We start from the raw sequence: 20,769 nt of genomic DNA on the forward strand, positions 1-20,769 counted from the left end.
CAGGCATTTAGAATGACCAGTGGAGTTATATGTCATTCTACAGTTTACTATTAGCCATTACATCTACAGGGGATTGGAGAGCAGAAACATTCGTAAATCAACATACACAATAGTAACCTGGCCATTTACTATGGTTTTACTCTGTGCCAGACACTGTGTGCTTTACACATAATACCTTAAAGAGTCAAGATGCACAAAATGAATTCACTTCCCATTTAATTATTTGGTAGGCTTGAAATTCTACATGTTGACTTTTTTTTTTTTTAACATCTTTATCCGGGTATAATTGCTTTACAATGGTGTGTTAGTTTCTGCTATATAACAAAGTGAATCACTTTTACAGGATGATGAGCATTTCTTCTTCTAAATTTAATATTAAATTTCATTAGGCAAGTATAATGAGTAAGAAACACTCTATTATCTATTCTTTTATATGTCTGGTTACACATATGCAGGGGACATAATAGGTGCTCAGAAATATATGTTGATGGATCCAATTTAATAACCTGTACTTGCTTTGAGATTTCCCTTTTATTTGTTGCCTGTCAGATTTAGCACCTAAGTATGTATTCCCTCCCTTTCACACCTGTTCTTAAAACTGAGCGTCCTGAGAGTGTCCCTGAAGGTCTGTAAGTACATGGAGGGGGTCAGAACAGTGGGCTGGATCTTTAAGGGAATTTGCCAGCACAGTTTTGCCTGCTTTTCACACGAAGGCCAAAACGGATGGTTGCTGAAACTACCACCCTAGCTATGGGGCCAGGAGAATTACGTTGCTGCTCCATCTCCCAGAACCAGAAGTTAAGTTACACCGAAATGCCTGAATCCCCATCCCTCAGACTGCAGAAAGAAAGGACCAGTGGTGCCCAATTATAAAATGTGAAATTACTTAAAAATACGTAATCCTTCAGTAGACTAGCAGGCCAGCTGACTAGGTTATCTTTCGGTCACCTCAGATGACTCTTAAAATCAGTCTGCAATAGAAATTAAAGCTACCTCTCCTGCAACTTCAAAAAATGTTCAAAATTATTCTTGATCAGAAGAAATGAAAGATTCTACTTTTGCTAAGTCGGTGGCATCCGCACAAAGGCAGCTTTCTGATCCTGCATTAAGAGTTACATTATCCCTCTAATCCTGTACTTTGCTATGTAACACAAAAAACTACATTTGGTAAGGATTTAACTCGCCATTTTGAACATCAAAGCAAGATCCAAGACATTGGTTTTTCCTCCCCACTTTCTTTTTCAAAAATAGAGGTTATGGAAAGCCAAAACAACCAGTTCTGATCAACCAACATTGGATGAAGAAGGTTCACTTAAACTTAAAAGCCTGAGCTACGGAATGATTACTTTGGCTTTTCTACTCAAAGTAAAAAGCACCATTCTTAAGACCAACTAATAATACCTGTGTGCACTTGCCTCACTAAAGCAGTAATAAAACAATGTTCTTTCCACTTACTCTGTCTAGGGCTTCATTTAATGGGTCAGGGAGAATGTTCCTAGAACAGTAAGTAATGAATGGAAAATACACCAGCTCCCATATGTAGCGAGACTGATGAGAAATACAGAACTATTAGCATTCTCCATCAACATGATAAACCTCCAGCTCCGACGTCCTAGTGCAAAATTATTTTCAAAAATATTTAGCAGCACACTCCACTGTCTCTTGGTTCCTTAAAAGAAAGTTAAAAATAAACTATAATTCAGTTTAGGAAACTTGAGGTTTTTATTTAAAGCAATTAGCTATTTGTTGTGAGAACTAAGAATATATATAAACAAACTCATTTTGAAATTATTAGGGAATTTCCTGCATACTACTGTAGAAAACCCTGCTTATTCTCTACCACAAGAAAAAGTACATAATTATGAGCGACCAGTAACCACAATGAGAAACTGCCGTAAGAGATGAAAGTTCATTTTCCCCACAAAGAATGAATAAATTAAAATACCATTCACATAAATCCTAGGCCACCGAATTTTGAAAGAGTGCACATTTAAAACTAGCATTATAGCTATTCTTACAGCCAAATGATAATTTCATAGTTAAATTAGAAACTGATTTTACTTGATTAATTAAAATAATAGCACCATTTGAAAAATGCATTTCTTAAAGGACATTAGAAAACCAACCAAACAACATTTTGAAAATGCTATTTCTCTGGTAGCATAAATACATAACAGCCTATGCAACTGTTGTTCTTTCTTTCTCTGATATGAAAGAAATCTAAATCCATTAATTTTTATATAGTATTCAATTTTTGCTGCTTCCTTATTATCAAAAAAATACCCAAACAAACAACCCCTCCTCCCGAAACTGCACAACACAAGGGTTCATGGGCAACGCAAAAAAGAAAAATAAAACAGCCAAAAAAGTGCTAGTGCAACTTCAAATATCACCACTGGACATGCCCCTGCATTTTCTTTCATGAGTTGGCCTCATGCTCAGTGTCTGTTCCTGACATTCTTGTTTCAGACATGCTCTTTCATGAGATGTCCACGAGGCGCCCAAGGCTTAGGGGTGTGAAGAGCATTAAATCAGAGAAGAGACAACGAGATCTTGGCCGCATCATTCCCTGCACAGAGCAAGCATCATGATAAGTCACTATCATGCTTCAGCTCTCTGGGGGTCAGAACTGCCTGGTATATATGTTCGTCCCCTCCCGGCTATTCTGCATCCAATGGGCTGCTTGGAACAGGCTGGTGTCGTGTATACCCACCCTGCAAGCATTCTTGCAGGGGTGGAAATATTAGACTAAAAGTGAAAATATAAAACATCAAGACTGCAGATTGCATATAAGCGTCCAAGCATGTGTGCTTCTCGTAAACCCATAGTCTGTGGATAACAAGGCAGGAATATGGGCCTTTGTACCCAGGGCCCCTGTCTGCTCCTAGCACATGCCTCCATCGTGGTTCCCGAGATGGTCTCTGGCTGAAACACCCAGGATCTAGCAAAAACACACCTCCGTTTCTTCTCTCTGGAGCTGCCCCGAAGCTCTTCCCTAACCCCAGTAGGGTTTTTATAAACCTCTGCAACTTTCAGTTGGGCAGAGTAATGACAAGATGCTATGGCTACTATATCTTGTCACAACACGGTCACCTGCATCCCTGCCCCCTTCCGGCATTAAAGCTCTGTACCTCATGCCTTTTAGACACATGTTACTTATACCCAAGCACAGCCTAGACATGCACTGTCCAATACAACAGCCACTGGCTGCATGTGGCTATCGAGCGCGTGCAATGTGGCTGGTCCAAACCGCGATGGGCTGTAAGTGTAAAATACACGCTGGATTATGAAGACCTGGTATGAAAAAAATGAATGTAAAACACCTCATTGTTTTTATACTGCTTACAAGTTGAAGTGATATTTTGGAACTACTGGGTTAAACAAACTACACTATTAAAATAAACACATTTTTCTTTTTCCTTTTTAATGTGGCTACTAGGAAGTTCAGAATGACATGTGCCCTGCGTTTACACTTCTACTGGAAAGTGCTGGTAGGGATGTTTTCATGCCAGGCTCTAAGGGGTACAAGTAGGTGAGCCCTCTGCTCCCAGGAGGCCTTGCCACAAATAGTTGCAGCACCAGGCAGCTCTGACAAAGCACCCACCAGTAGGAAGAGCAGTAAGGCCAGCTCCACAGAAACGCCAAGCGGCAGGTACTGTGTTTCTCACCGGGCAGCTGGTACCGGGTGAGGAGATTTGCCGGGGCTCACAGAGCTGGAAGGAAACAAGTGGATCTGACTCTGGAGCCCACACTCACTCCTGACCCCATGCTGCCTCTCCCTGGATGTTTTTCTTAGCAGGCAAACCTCTGCCTTGGTGTGGAACTGGAGAGCACTGCGTTCGAGCTGGCGTGTGAAGGGCAGAGGCCAGGGAGAAGCAGGCTGGGGGGTGACCTCCTAGCTGCGAGGGGCAGGAGTGGGGAAACCTTGAGGCTAGGCTTGGCCCAGAAGGTGAGGGGAGGATAGGGGCTGCAGATTTGGACCGGCAGCTGGGGAAGGATGGACTGCAGGGACAGGCATTATCCCAGGAGGGGACAGTGAAGCTGGCGGACCAGGAGGGGCAAAGCCTGTGTCCCAGGACAGTAGGTCAGGGAGCATGTGATGAGGGCCTGAAGGAGTGCAGAGGGGATGGGAAAGCAAAGAGGAAGGAGAGTGAGTGCTTGTGATGAGAATTTGGAGCCTGACGCAAGCTGAGGGTGACGTCAAAGATGAGCCAACAGTTCACCTCCTGTGTGAGAATATGGTACAGGTAAGAGAAATGAGGAAATCAAGAGGGTAGCGGGAAAAAGGTAGTGTGAGAAGTGTCTGCCATTTTGTGGCTTCAGGTAAATGACTCAAACTTTCCACCAGGACTGGAATGCTGTGAATAAATTGTGAAACTGAAACAGAACTGAAATAATGGGAAAGCAATTATTGTGAGAGTGGGACAAAAGGACTGTCTTCAGTTATAGAAATGCCTTTCTCTGGATAAATTCCCAGGAAAACAAGTCACAGTGGTGGATAATCATTTCCAGGGTTCCCAAGATGAGACCATCTCAGCAGAGGTTCCTGAAAACGTGTGCAGTGAGCCGCAGAGCACCTGAACGTGCAGTCCTGGAGCTGGCTTACAGGCCCGGCTCCGGGCTTTCTTCTTCCTGTACCCCTGCTGCCAGGCTAGGCTTTGCTACACTCCTTGCTGGTTGGCACAGCTGGCATCTTAGGTGGTGGGCAGTGCAGCTGCCCCGAGAGCTGGGGTCCTGCAGGGAGGCCTGGCCTGGCCCGCCTGGTGGGCTTGCCTTGTGTCCCTCGTTGCTCCCTGAGATTTCCGGCCCAGCTGAGGCATCCTCCATGCCAGGCATGGGAAGGCAAAGTCAGGCCCAGCTGCGGTCATGGTGGTCAGGACCTCGGGTTCCCACCGCAGTGAGTGAGGGCTCAGGTGATCTGAGAGAAGGAAGCTGCCCAGGAGGGGGCTGTGTGGAACCGAAGACTTGAGCTGGCCGCAGACACTGCACACGGTAGGGCCCCAGCCTACATATTCAATCTGAAGGGGACTGTTCCCGCTGCTTAAATTTGTCCCCAGCCGAAGCACCTGAATGATAGATCTTTATATTTTCAGTCTTTAAAGAACATAAGCCTTTGTTTCTGTGATTTTTCAGGTACAAAGGTAGATCACAGCATCTTTGAGAAGATCTATCGATTTCTAAAGCTCCGTTTATAGAGCCACTTTGCATTTCACCGTATTTTCTTACCTAGGTAATTTCCCAACTTCAGGGGCAGGTTGAGAGGATTAGTGACTTCATGGAGGCATACAGTCCTATGTACCCTGGAAAGGCATTTCCTCTGAAAATCAATCCGTTTAAAATTCAGAACTGCTGACTAAGCATTGCCCGTAAGGCACGTAAAGGATGATTCTTTCTGTTAGCGGGGAGTTTGTAAAAGCGAACGGGTCACGCGAAGGGAAAGCCCCCTGGGAGAACTGCTCTGATGCAGAGGTGGCAGTGGGAGCAGTGACCCGGCCACCCTGGGTGCTCTTCAGGTCGTTTCATGCTCTGACAGAGAATTTATTTACACTACCACAGAGATTTTCCCTGGGACAAAGTCCCACAGTTGCAGGTTCCACAGCTGACTTTTATGTGTTCCAGGAATGTGCTTATTCATTTGTAACGGCACTAAGGCTTCCACTTTGTCATCTGGTCCGAGCAAAAGAAGCTTAGAGACGAAAGTGCCTCCAGTCCTAAGCCATGGGAGATAAGACAGACTCAGAAACTGCAAAGTACCCGAGGGACCCAGCTGGGGTCTCACGGGAGATAAGACAGACTCAGAAACTGCAAAGTACCCAAGGGACCCGGGTGGGGTCTCACGGGAGATAAGACAGACTCAGAAACTGCAAAGTACCCAAGGGACCCGGGTGGGGTCTCTTGGGCACCTCTTTTTGAGAATTTCGTCATGTGCTCTCATCCTTCGCACACCGACGTGCTGTCTAGTTTACTGAGGGAGTGTCATTATGGGGCCTGTCTTGTGCTGAGAGACCCCACCCTGACCACTGGCTGACCACCTGAATTCTACAGGAACCTCTGAGTCTCCCCACTTGACTGCCTCATCTTACTCGGCATTCGGAAGCCCGCGCACAAAATAGAATGTCATAGTCCACTTCCAAGGGCAAATCTTCTCATACTCAGACTGTGAATCCTGAAATACTCACAAGACTAAAATCACAGTTCACGTGTTTTCTAAGCAACCTGAAGCTTTAGGATTACACCTGATCATTAGTTTGATGTGGCTGTGCGAGTGACCAAGTTCAAAAATATTTATATACCCGGGTGAAATTCAGAGACTAACTGAGATATTATGGGATTTTTTTTTTCCCTTTTCCCTTTCTGGTGGTAATTTGAGAGAATAAGGAAAATGACATGTGAAAATGGGCATTTGCACCCTCCCCCAGAGTTTGGGGATGGGTCAGGGTGGGCAGAGGCAGGCAAGGAAGAGCTCCAGCCTGCATGGCAGAAACCCAACCTCTGGACTCAATCTCTTTGTATCCCAGTTTCTCATCTTGTACTACAGGGGGCAGAATAGAAGATTTCTTTAGGGCCCTTTCCATCTCAAAGTTCTGTGACTCTGAATTAAGAGTTGTTGCATTTATTAAACTATTTTTGTTTTGTTACCAATGAAACTTTTGTCATTTTATTTCTCATTACTAATTTTTATGGTTTGAAATGTTCAGTAAATAGGAGAGTGCACGTTCCTCTTGCTATTATTTTATACAGAGGGCCAAGTGGTAAGGATCCTACTGACTTGGGCTCGGAATTGGGAGGCGATGTTGCTGGATTTCTGAAAACTACCCATGAGACTCCTGACAGCCCACAAAAAGCAGGACAGAAAGTAAGAGGCCAACTCCTCTCTGCACCAGGGAATAAACGACTGTTTTGAAGGCACCTTAGTTAGGCCAAGGGGACATGTTTAGTAATCATTTCATTCTGTAATGGCACATAATCATCCAAAAGGCTGAATGCATGTCCATTAGGTTCTGGCTCTTTATAGGATGTCCTGCTCTTTGCTAAACTTGAGCCTGGCCCATGTACCCTTCTTGGCACCCAACTATCATTTTCTTATTAATTTACTGTTTAATTAGAAATAAGGAGCTAATGATCAGGAAGGGAATACGCCTAATTTCACGTTCTTCATAGCGTCTGGAATCTACTGCTGGCATCCAAACATTTTAAAATAAACAGTGTGGAAATATTTTACTTAGCCATATGGAGGAATAATAATCTCTTGCTAAATTGGAAGGAATGTGAATATAGCAGTCATTTAAACAAAGTCTATTATTATTCAAAGGCTACGTTTTGGTACTTAATACCAGTGTTAATGGGGTAAGAGAAGCATGATAATTTTGGGACATCTGGCTCATTAAAAGGTAGGCCTGCAGATTCTATGCAATATCTTCAATTTATATAGTTTTAAAAAACAATGCTTTCAGGATGCTCAATAACTTGAAACTCATATATCCTAGCTTAGAAACATATTTAATTATCTTGAACAAATGAGTTCAACATATCTCTTCTAGTGACAAGATGTTCCCACTTTCCACCCATAGTTTGTGGCCTAGCAGACATTCATTTTATAACCCAACTGGGGAACAACGATACTCCATCCAGCTTTCAGGTTTAAGCACAATAAAGGTAAAAAGTACCTTTGGAATAAAAACCTCAGCCTAAGCACCTACACGTATCGGCAATTACCGAAAGAAAAGCTCATTAGGTTCCAACCTGGAACATGTTCAACACAGTGAAGAAAACACAAGAATCACGTCACATACTAGAGAACTATTTTAATTAACAATGACAGCCACACTGTCCTGGGAAAATACACTGGGCCAAAAGTATTTTTCCTTCCTACCTCTGCAAATTAAGATGTGGCCAAAAATGCAGGCCCTGGGCAGTTATTACATTTAAAGCAAAGGCAAGACATCTTTTAAAAAGAATAGCTAAAATTTCTGCATTGAAGTGCATTAAAAATGCCAGACTGAAACAAAGGGAAGTGCAAGAAAAGGCTTTGAATTAATAACGAGGTTGAATTACTTAATATTAAGGACAACAGAATACCTAGTTTCAAGGGGATAGTAATTTCTTCAAATAACACAATATTTTGAACACAATGGTTCACGGTGCTTTAACATTTCATGACCCTAAGTTGACTACAGTTTACAGTGAAGAACTCTTAGGCCGTACCTACAAAGGCCAAGCATCGTGCAAGGTTGGCCAGGGCCAGAGTATTTTGTGGAGACACTGGAAGAACATTAAATTTGGAAGGATATCTTCTAGGAGATGGGCAGCTGATAGGGAATGGTGGGTGATGCAGTCACAGAGCACCCTACTACCCATGTTTGGAGCAGACATGTTTCAATGAAAATGGTTCAGACGGGGACATGCTTTCCTGGTTAGGAAAGGTCTGGAAGGCTGGATTTGGGGCTAACTGGTCTTCTCTTGTAGGGCTACTCTTAGGCAAAATGAGGTCCTGAGGGCTTATCTTCCTTGCCTCTCAAGTCATACTTAATGTCTTCTTGTTGCTTTCTGGACAACTGTGCTGCTCAGTCTTAATCCCACGAAGTAATGAGCCCCCTATCCCTGTGGGTTCAAGCACATGGTGGGCAGCTACTTTGTGTGGAAGCCGTACAGGGGCTCCATGTGTTGGATGGCTGATTGGACAAAGTGAATTTGGAGGTCCCCTCCAACCTTGTGATTCTGTGCTTTACAGACAGTGTATGAGTATCTGACTTCAGGAATAGTTAATGAAAGAGCTCAAGGTTCTCTTGATTTTGTCATTCTTTAAAATACATCAGGGATTAGCTGCTCTTAAAACATTACTGATCATCAGTTAAAGTTGGTACCACTAAATTCTGGAACTGAGAAATGTGAATAAATAAGTTTTCTTGCCTCCATAAATCTTAACCTACAAATACATGTATACATGTAATACACATATGACCCCAAGCAACTATGCTCGATTTATTATGACTTGGTAGTTTCACACTAGGTAGATAGTGTTTAGGTACAAATCAAACTTGGGCTGACGTTTAGCATTTTGAAACTGGGAACTCACTTCCGAAGTCCTCTGGTCCAACTCCTTTATATATTGGCATTTCAGTGAATTGCTTACGCACACTACTGCCATTCCAAAGCAAAGACTACTTTTGAAGAAAACGTTTCATAAGCAATCCATCCACATATCAGTATAAACTGTTCCAGGTAAAAGTACAGAGTTATAAAACAGTTCTTAATATTCCCTAACCTATAAGTATGGCCAAAAAATACTTCTAAAAAAAGCCTAAAAGCTACAGGCAGCTATTTCCAAAAAAGAAATATCAGAGGTTGTTGCTAGTTTTATATTGGAACTGATACAATCTATTAGGGAAATAGCTTTTTGAATTATGAAAACTCATATCCTCTTTCAAGGTCAAGGTCCAAGTCTTAAAACTTTTGTGTTCTCAGCACAGTTCTTAGTACTGTTCCCAAACAGAAATGAAGATATATGCAGTGAAACATCTAAATTAGCACTCACATCCAGAGTACGCACCAGGTAAATTAGCACATAAAAGCCCTTAATAGTAAAGTCTGGCTCTACTTCAAATAAATTTGATTTATTCTAAAATGAAAAAAAAAATCACCAAACTTTCATACACTTCTTGTTTATCACTACATCATACAAACTCCTTGAGCTCAGTTCATGAAAGACACTGTTAGAGTTTCTCCCAAGGATAAAACCTCAGAAACAAAAATGCAGTCAAGACTTCTTCCTCCCGTGGGAAATTATGACAGAAGAAGAGAAAAAAGCTGCACATCAAGGATGTAAGGACCAAGTCATGATAAATCTGCCTAGTTAATCAAAACAGAACCAAATCTAGTAGAAGCTGTGCTTCCAAGGTCAGGTTGACCCTGGATCACTGCTGATCCCTCAGGGAGCCTGCACACATCATTCTGCAGCCTTCCTGGCTGCACAGGTGTATTACTGGGAGAAATTACTTGAACGTTCACAGAAGAGTTCAAAACGATGGGAAAGAAACATCAAACGAGGAAAGAAAGTACTCATATACTGCAAATAACACTGTCTTCCTAACAGGGGGCTTAGGACAAATATTTGGGTGTAATCACAGTGATTGTGCTAACTTCTAGAATGGATATGTCTATAATTTTTTTGCTTAATTTTATTTAGCTTGTTCTAATTTTCATTTCATACACACAATACAGAGTATGTAAATGTAAATAATTTATTTTTTGGTGTGAGAGGGTTTGATGCTTCAAAAGCATTTTATAAAGAGGGAGCTAAATTGATTTACTAATAAATCAATATGTAATTGAGATGTGTTAAAGCATTAATATTCAAATTACATTAGGGCAGGCGGTCCATTCTGGAGTTTAAGATTATATATAAAGTGCATTCTACTTTTAGTACGTAATTTTCATACCTTATTCGAAGTACAGGGTACTTATTTTAAACATGAATATCTTATGAGAAAGTTGATTCCCCTTAACTAAATATTAGATTCAAGATGGTTTGCTACGTTCCTAAGTATTACTGAATAACAGCTGACAGAACCTAAAGCTCTGATTTCATAGTGGAAGCTAGTGGAGAATGGGATTCACTTGGAAGAAATGTCGTTAAAACATTTTAAATTAACTATTTCAAGCATGAAAAATAGCATAGCAAATATAAAACAAACACCCAGATGTCCACCACCCCTAGCTTTGTTAAATACAGTTGACTTTTGAACAATATGGGTTTGAACTGCACAGGTCCACTTATATGTAGATTTTTTTCAATAGTAAAAGCTATAGTATTGCACAATCGGTGGCTGGTTAAATCCACAGATGTGGAATCGTGGATACGGAGGAACTCCATATACGGAGGGCTGACCGTAAGTTATATGCAGATTTTCGACTGCACAGAGGGTCAGGGCCCCCAACCCCCAGGTCGTTCAAGGATCAACTGTATTAACATTTGGTCTTCTTTGTTTCAGATTTCTCTTTCCTTTTAAAGAAGTGGAGCCAGATTATACTCCTCAATGCCTTTTTCTCTACCCGCACCCTGTAGAGGTAACCACTATCTTGAATCTGTCTTTTACCATTCTAATGAAAAATTCTACCTTTATTGCATGTGCCTGTATCAAAAAATAAAGATAGTCTCAACCTGCATATTTTAAAATTTATACCATAGTGTCATGCTGTGCTTATCATTCTACCAATGTTTCTAGAGACTTATCTATGTTGCTACAGATAGCTCTAATGCACTTACTTTAGCCCTTCTATGTGGTTTCACTGTGTGAATGTACTGCCATTTATTTAACCGTTTTCCTACCAATGAATACTCAGTATTTCCCCCTAATACTCTGTTATGAACAGTGCTGTCATTAATCGCCCTCCTGCAGAACTGTTCTCTCAGCTTGACCTCAAGACAAAGCATCACTCAGTTCCTCTGGGACTCTCACTCCCCACGTTGGACAATCGTGGCCTGGCCATGAAATATTTCTCTCATTGTTTCCTCTTCTCCACTGCCCACCCCTTCTTTCTACCACTGATACAGTTCAAGCTATTATCTCTAGACTACTGACCTCCTCATAGGCCTCCCAGGTGCCAGGCTCATCTACTTCAAATCAATCCCCCACCCCTACTGCCTGCTGGAAGAATGCATATAAAAGCCCAAACTAGCCACGCCATGCCCTGTAATCACTCCCACTGCATGTGGGACACAAGTTCCCCAAACCAGGCCTGTGTTTCTCTCTGCTCTTGTCTCCTTTCAGCATCCCCCTCCTGCTGGCAGCTCCGCCTGTATAACCCATGCTGTCTCCGAGCCTCTGCTTGCGACCGGAAATATTTCCCCTGTATACCCAGCCAATGCCTCCTCAACCTTTAGGCCAGCTTTGGTTTCACACTGACCAGAGAACTTCCCTACCCATCTGCCGTGCTCCCAATGCAACCTCTACGGAGTCCAGCACTTGCACGTTTCACTGACATTCACAGAAAATCACTTGTGTTCCTCTGGAATCGAAGTGCTACTTGAGGGCAGGGACTGAGTTTTATTCAACTTTACATCTCCAGTACCCAGAGAAGCATCTGAGATACTAACAGGCTTTCAGACACAGGCTGAACTGAAGTGGAAGGTAGCCAATCCATTAAGTACAGTTTATTTTCATAAGGAAGGAGAGCCAGTCTATTTAAAACAAGTAATTACTACGGAATATGTAATGAAAAATGACGTATTCGGCCCTCTGTGACAAGACATCTGTTAGCTGATACTTATGCACTAACAAGTACAATAAATGATACTAGTCGAGGTGACTACAGCACTGCAAGTACCTTCTGAATCATTAGATTAACTTACACACAGCCTTTGTCACAGTTGTGAGCACTGTATTGTCACCTCCAACCTAGAACCTCCAAGTCCTTCACGATGCCACCATACATGGGCAGAATCTAGATGGTTTTCAACATCTCTTCCAAGACATGATCACATTCTTTACCCACCTGTGACCAGCTCCCTTACTTCTGCATCAACAGATTTTCTCAACAGTCGCAACAAGGCAGGTATCCCGCCAACATTCTTCATCGCGATTTTATTTTCATCTGTAGACTTGCCAAAAACAAGGTTTCGGAGGGCACCACAAGCATTCTTCTGAACTTCCAAAACTCTGTGGTCCAAAAGGTCAACCAGATGCTTGATTCCCCCTAACCTACACACCTAGAATGAAAAATATTAGGTACCAGGCCTAAGTGACATGTGGTCAATCAGAGATCAAACAAAAGTCTGTTATGGAAAGATCACGGAAAACATACAACTCCAGATCATTTCAAATGATTATTTTTTATTCTAAAAAAATACATGTTCTATAAATTTTAAGGACACACTCTAAGATGAAGCTCTTTTCACAGGTTCATGGCTTAAAGAAGGGAAGGGAGACTTAGGTGGCTTAACGGCCACGTGCAGGTAACATGGTCATACGCCAACCCTCCAAATGTACACAGGGATTATGCTGTCACTTCCAAGTGAAATGCACAAATACACGACCACAACAAAGCTGTATGCAGGGTCGAAGACAACACAGGAAGAGATTTTTTTTTTTTTTTTTTGCGGTACACGGGCCTCTCACTGCTGTGGCCTCTCCCGTTGCGGAGCACAGGCTCCAGACACGCAGGCTCAGCGGCCATGGCTCACGGGCCCAGCCGCTCCGCGTCATGTGGGATCTTCCCGGACCGGGGCATGAACCCGCGTCCCCTGCATCGGCAGGTGGACTCTCAACCACTGCACCACCAGGGAAGCCCCAGGAAGAGATTTTTGACTGAAGTCATTTGCTTTCTAGAACTGTTTCTCTAGGTGACTCTCCCTAAATTTTCTTCTATTTGTCACTTCATTAATATTTATGTGAATATTTTGGGGCTTTATTTACTGCATTCACCTTTAGTCTGTAACTGTGTGTTGTTCTAAATTTTAAGGGGTGAAAAACGCTTAAGTTCCATATGACATTGCAGGAGGAAAAAAGGTCTAAAATGTTAAATCTAGCCAATATCAATGACTCACTATGTTTCTGTAAAAGCCCCAAAAGCTTAAAATCTGAAATAAAATATTCCTGTATGTTCGGTATTAGTAATGGTTATAAATCCTTTACTTAATTGTGTGTTGGCACCGATTCTGACCAGAATCTCGTAAAATACATGAGTTCACAAGTACATACTATAATTTGTATCTAATAGATTTATAGAAAATACTTTTAAAATGCAGGTTAAATTGATTTTGTTTCATGTTTTATGAATAAGCTAATGAGTGGACACCTGATTTGAAAATGCTAAATGTACTTCAAGAAATAATCTCATCCCAGATTTTCCCAAGAAATATTGAAATGCACAGCTGAGAAGTAAAAGAGTCACTGGTATCAGAACACCCCTTGAAAAGGGCCTCTAGATTGCATCTGGTCATTTCTTAAGCACACAAGCACGCAGCTGCTAAACGGAAAGGCACTGCTCGGCCCTCCCCATTCCCCACCCTGCCAACTCTGGGCATCCCAGGCACTGGTCCTGTACCTCTAGCTTCACTTTGTTGTCGCCAAAGCACAGGTGTTGCAGGTAGGCTGCTGCGTTTGCCTGAACTGACGGGAACTGGTGCTGCAGCATGTGAATGACTTCAGGTAACTCGGGATCACGCCAGGCAAACTCCCTGCACGAGAAAAACGCGGCTTCAGAAAGGAAGGCCCGTGTTCTACCGATACACTGAACAAAACATTTGTCAGAGAAGAGAGCTCAGCGGAGACAATGGGAAGTTACAAAAATCCTAAAAGAACTATATATATATATATGTATGTATGTAAATAATTTTTATGCACTGATGAACATATCACAGATGCTTATGATCTTAAAGAAATCATGATGCACAGATGCAGAGAAACATTCAGGGTAGCAAAGAGGTTCTTAATATGGGTAACTTTTCCATTCTTGTTTTCCTCCTCCTGATTCTAATTTTACGCCTTTCTACCTATGTAAGAAATTCGCAGGTGTGAGGCTCAGGTAAACAAGTGCACTTCAGCTAGGTGAGATGTCACTCCTGAGGAGAGAGGAGCAAAAGCCAGTGGAAATACTGTGTGCCTGATGATTTTTAAGAAATTTAATATATATGGTTGCTCTTGATTATAAGAAACATAAAACATGATAAAAAATGTTTCTGCAGTAACCCTATATCCAGAGAAAACAGCTGTTGACATTTCCCACTGGTGTTTTTTTCAACATATGCAGGCAAGTGTGCACATGTGTGTGTACAGAATTTTTTTCAAAGAATTGGATTATTACTAAATAGCATGTACTATTCCGTGCCAGGCACTATTCTAGGCATTTTATGTATATTAGTTCATCTATTCTTAAACTGACCTTGTAGATTTGGAGGTTGAAGCAGAAGGGCTAAGCGACTTGCCTAGTGTCACCCAGCTGGTCAACAACAGAACAACATTTGAACCCAGGCATCTGCCTTCAGAGTCTGTGCCCTCACCCCCGTGCTATCCCACTTCTTGTACAATAAGTATACAATCATATTAAATATACATACATACTTTTATACTATGTTTTTTTCAGGTAACATCACATTGTCAGATTTTCTGATGTAACTTGATCGGCTCACTGTTTGGAATCCTTGTTAAATGTGATTTTATGCTTATGTTACATAAAGACCAGCTTCTTACAAATGGTTCACAAAGCAACAAATCTGCAGACTTTGATAACAGGATGGAGTAAACTGTTAATCAAAAATGAATTAATCCTGAAGAAACTTAAAAATAAATCTTTAAATTAATGACCCAGTGATACTTCTATGGCCCAGTTTTTAAAGGCCCACAGCCTCTCTGGGAAGGCTCCAGTATGAACTGGTACATCCACTACAGAGGGTCAGGTCATTCCACACCTGCACACACACATTCATATCACACATTGGTGCATTCTTACTATGCTACAAGTGCCGGAACAGGTGCTGGAGATACAAGCGTTGAATAAGACATAATTTTATGTATAGGGGCTTGTATGCCAAACTAAAAAAGTCTAGTCTTAATAGCAATAACATGAATAATTACGTATTGAGATTATCTGCGTCAGGTATTCTGTCAAGAGCTTTATAAATATTATCTCACTTACCTTGACTGTTGCCCCATAAGGTAGGCACTATCAAATAACATTAGATATAGATAGACGAGGGACCCGGGATTAGTAATTAAGAGGTGGAGGTTAGTGGTCTAATATGTTATCACCACGCACAAGAAACAGAAAGCTGGTGGAGGTCTTAAAGCAGAAGCGTGAGAGAATGCAACAAGGTCACATTTATAAGGAAGATAACTCTGGTGGCCAAGTAGAGAATATACTAGAATCAAAAAAGACTGGTGGCAAGGAGACTATCCCCTATCCCCACATTTGCTCAAAATAGGACCATCCTTGATTTTTCTCTTTCCCTTATCCTTCTCATCCAATCCATCAGCAAACTCTGTTGACTATCTCCAAAATATTTAATATAAACCAAATCCATCCACTCTTTCTATCTTGGCTGGACCCTCTACATGCCACTTACATGTTCTCTCTGCTTCAAATATCACTCCCTCCCCCAACTATTCTTTGCACGGCAACCAGATGATCTACTGAAAACTGAAATCAAGGGTGAGATGGAGATTTCCAGCTTGGGGAATAGACTGGATGATGATGATGTCATTAACAGGCATTAAGAAGACCATAAACGCCGAGAGGCAGGATAACGCAGCAGAAGAAGCACAGAATTTGGAGTTAGATTGCCTATGTTTAAGTCCCAGGTCCTTCAATTGTGATGTGATTTTGAAAACCATTTACATAGAACTTCAGTTTCCCCATCTGTAAATTAGGAACAATAAAACTATCATGTCTAACTTTTTCTTAGGCTGGCTATGATGACTAAATTGTGGTGATATATATTAAAGTAGTTTACATACTTTGCATTATGAAAGATGTTTTACTAATATTCATCATCCCTGAAAAATGAACTATACTATGTTAACTATTTCTGATGAAAATCTATCTAAAGTCTATTATATATAAATCTATAAGGTAATTAACAGAGTGCAAGGAGTGTGATTTAATCTTTCCGTGATGACTCAATCATTACAAATACACATTTCTGTTCTCTTTAAATGGCACAGGGATGGTCAAGATTTCCTAGCATCCTTGGGTGCCTCCTGAGCCAGACAACACAAAGGGTGGGCTCCCGCTGGAGATGGGCAGTTAGGCTCAGTTGACACCAACTCCAACCTTGATTTTCAGGAGAAATTTACCCTGGAAAGACTTCTATCAATTCATGGGCTGGCTGGATGGCACCAATGCTTGCCAAGATTTGCTTCATTAAAACCTAAGCCCAGACTTCTCTTTTTAGCCATGATAGAGTAGTAACCAGTACTGGACTTTGCCTTCCTCCCATAAACAACCATTAAACTGGACTAAATGTGTGAGGAAACTGTTTTCAGGCCCTAGACAACAAGTAACACAAGAATGCAATCCTTGAAGGGGCGGGGGTATCACCCTGGGAACCCCGTACTCACTTGGCTTTCTGCCTGAGGGCACTTTTTGGATCATGGCATAGGAAGCAAGTCTGAATGGGCATGATGGTCTAAGTGAACTGAGGGGGAAAGATTGGAATTTGGAGATGCTCAAGAGGTTAAAATTTGCAGGGCAGGATATTGGAGAGGAGAAAGCTATGCAGGGGAGATTTAACAAGTCTGTGTAAGGATTACGCACAAGTCGTTAGTTGAGCACTGGGCTGTACACGTGCCTTCCATGTACATGTACAGGTCTGGTGGAGAATAGCTGTTTAGGAGTAAGAACCATTCCACAGAGTCAGGGCCATGTTCTAGGAGTAAAATAAATCTAAAATAGACCTGTCCTAGCAAAGAACAGAACCAATTGTGACAGGATCAAAAGCACTTGTCAGTAATTTAGTTATTTTCCACAACGAAACTTAGAATCCTAAGAGGAGACAACATAATACAGAGTCCCTACGATGTATTATCCACAACAATCAGCATATAATTTAAAACTGCTAGGCATAAGAAGAAACAGAAAAATGTGACTCTCAAAGATGTAAACAAACAAATAATAGAAACAGACCCAGAGAAAACTGAGATGTCGGAATGATCAGAGGACTTTAAAATGGTTTTTATAAATGTGCTCAAAGACGTAAAGCAAAAGATGTATGTAAGGAGCGAATAGATGGGGAATGTTATCAGAGACATGAAAACTACAAAAAAGCCAAGTTAAAGTGTCAGAAAAAAAATCCACTGGATGGGCTTAACAACTGACTGGAGACCACAGAAGAAAAACACAGCAAATCTGAAGACAGATTAATTTAAAAAAAAGATCCAATATGAAGGATACAGAGAAAAAAGATTAAAAAAAAAAAAAAAGAACAGAACTTCAGTAACCTGTGAGATGATGTCAAGTTATCCCAGGAGAGGAGAGTGAATTTTGGGCCAGAAAAAATATTTACAGTAATAATGGTTGAGTATGTCTCAATTTTGGTAAAATCATCAACCAATATTTAAAAGAATGTCAGTGAATCCCAAGCAGGTTAAATGTAAAGAAAACTATGCCTAGGCTTGTTAGAGTAAAACTGCTTAAGGTCAACAATAATATGAAAAGTCTGACAGGCAGCCAGAGAGAAGATACGTTGCATAATGAGAAGAACAGTACAAATGTTGGCTGACTTCTCATCAGAAACAATGGAGGTCTGAAGACAAGGAACAACATCCTTTAAAGGACTGAAAAAAAAAACACACCACACCCTATTAACCCTGAATTTTATACCTAGCAAAAGTATCCTTTAAAAACGAGTAAATGAAAACACTTTCAGATAAATTAAAGTTGAGAGAATGTCTTGCCAGCAGACATGCAACACAAGAAAGGTTAAAGAAAGTTCTTCAGGCTGAAGGGAAATGAGTGGAGATGGAAACTAGAATTTCTAGGAAGACATGAAGAGAACTATTTACAACTAAGTATGCAGGTGAATATAAAGACCATCTTTTTAATTTAGCTTAATTTCTTTAAAAGACAACTGACTATTTACAGTAAAAATAACAACACTACATTATGGATTTGATAATGTATGTAGAAGTAAAATATTTGACAACACCTTAAAGGTCAAGGAGATGGCAAATGAAATTATTCTGTTGAATGTCACAGCTGAAGCCATCCTCAGAAAGAACACCATGAATGCTGTCATTCTTTCAGTCACTGTCACTTTCCATAACAAGTACTTTGTTACTCCTTTCAGATGAACTATTTGTACTATTAATAAATTTTGCTTCCAAACTAGACAACTATTAAAAAAAACTCATACATTTCCTTTTATGTATAAAACATCAACAACTTCTTAAGTCTTGTAGGGTAGTTTTCAGGTTAACTATAATGTAGCATTAATGACAGAGGAAGTAAGTTTAGAAGTGAATAAAAATAGTAAAATTTGCTATTTTTAAAACTAAAAATTAAGTAATAGTTATCATGAGTTTTTAATTTCATGGTTTGACTATTCAAACTTTAAACTCACTTGGATTCCAGTTTCAAATAAATAAATGCACCTATTATAAGATAATCATTTATTCATCTTACAAAATGCATTATCAGTAAAGTTTCACATAATCAAAGCTAGCCATAACAGTTTTATGCATTAGACTATGAAATTATCATACTATGAATAACTGAAGTATATTATCAGACACGAAATCCTTGTTTATAATGAATCAGCTCATATCAGAGGTCAAAACTGAAGTCTTCAGGAATGCATACTAAACTCAAAGCTCTTATCATATTTCACTGCTTTTCTGGGTAGCTATTCTTTTCTCTGCAGATTCAGCCAAGGGATGGTCTAAATTACCTACAATTCAAAACCCCTTTGAGAATTTCTGTATCTAGTAGCGTGCCCTAGTCTGTTGTTCTTGTGAGGACTTCAAAAAGATTCCACATGCTGCAGAGCAACTAAGCCCATGCGCCACAACTATTGTGCCTGTACTCTAAAGTCTGTGAGCCACAACTACTGAGCCCACACTCCGCAACAAGAGAAGCCACCGCAATGAGAAGCCTGTGCACCGCAAAGAAGAGTAGCCCCTGCTCACCCCAACTAGAAAAAGCCCGCGTGCAGCAACGAAGACCCAATGCAGCCAAAAATAAATAAGTAAACAAACAAACAAACAAATTTAAAAAAAGAAAAGAACAAAAAACAAAATCATGTAAAAAATTTTTGACTTAATTATATTGGAGGTGTTATTAGACAAATTATTTTTAGAAATCCTTAAAATAACAGAAGGGTGACAAATAGGAATAGCAGAACCAAATGTATGCATGCACTGTAAAATATTTTAGGCAAAAGAGTGAATAGGTGGAGTGGTTTTAGTGAAGCAGTGGGCTTCCCATTCAACTCAAAAGTACCTTAGGTTATTTTGTTTTAATAACCAAACCTCACTCATGCTTTTAATTCATTAGAATAAGTTGGTAGGCTGCTATAAATGAATTGATAATGATAACAATCTTTCAGTGAAATAACTATTTGTGGGCAAAGAGTGAATGAAATCTTGTTAATATATGCCTTAAAATAACACTCAAGCTGCTTAAAATTTAGAAATAATTTCACTCTTTCAGAAGCTAAAATTCTCTTTTAGTTTCTAAATATCTTTATTTCCTGAATATTTTAAATGACTTTCATTAAAGAGATGAGGCTACTTTTTCAAAATCGATCAAGTACTAAATGACTCATCTTAATAAAACACGTTTTCTACATGGCCAAATAAAATTAAAAGCAGGAAACATCTATTATTTGCCAAATATTTTTTGCTCATGAGATGTGAGAATTTCTTGTAAACTATCTTCCCCGAAATGGCAGAAAGCTTTTCGAAGGACCTAGTTGATAAAAGCGCAACACGGCACCGACCAGTATGATTCAAAATGTACTTGACACTGGTCTTTCCCAGTTTAAAACAACCATATGCATTTTCTGAAGCCATCATGTAAGAGGTCAGCCAAGATAAAGGAAAAGGCATAAAATGATCTTTAAAATCTTTTGTGTAATTCAGACGTATCCCAGGTGGTTGCCTTGATGAAGTATTTCAGTTGTGGGTGCTGCAGATAGTCACACAGACCTGCGCATTCTCTGACTTATTATTAAAGCACTGAAAGAAGGAATCTATCTCTAAAGGGAAATTAACCTCAATGACCTACAGTGCTGGCAAACGACTGGAAATATGAGAGATAAGGAGTTACTGATAT

General features: G+C 40.5%; 1 protein-coding gene across 16 annotated transcripts in view; it reads right to left on the reverse strand.

Annotated features, from left to right (window-relative positions):
* PKP4 (plakophilin 4) overlaps nt 1-20,769 on the reverse strand; it is a 251,983-nt gene that overhangs the window by 26,630 nt on the left and 204,584 nt on the right. For all 16 annotated transcript variants that reach the window (XM_069540863.1, XM_060016763.1, XM_069540861.1 and 13 more), the window contains 2 exons: nt 14,047-14,179; nt 12,496-12,709 (listed from right to left, as the gene is read on the reverse strand). In XM_069540863.1, the coding sequence (XP_069396964.1) occupies nt 12,496-12,709; nt 14,047-14,179 (347 nt within the window). The remainder of the gene's footprint in view (nt 1-12,495; nt 12,710-14,046; nt 14,180-20,769) is intronic.

Source organism: Delphinus delphis, chromosome 7 (assembly GCF_949987515.2).
Source record: "Delphinus delphis chromosome 7, mDelDel1.2, whole genome shotgun sequence".
Classification (NCBI taxonomy): domain Eukaryota; kingdom Metazoa; phylum Chordata; class Mammalia; order Artiodactyla; family Delphinidae; genus Delphinus; species Delphinus delphis.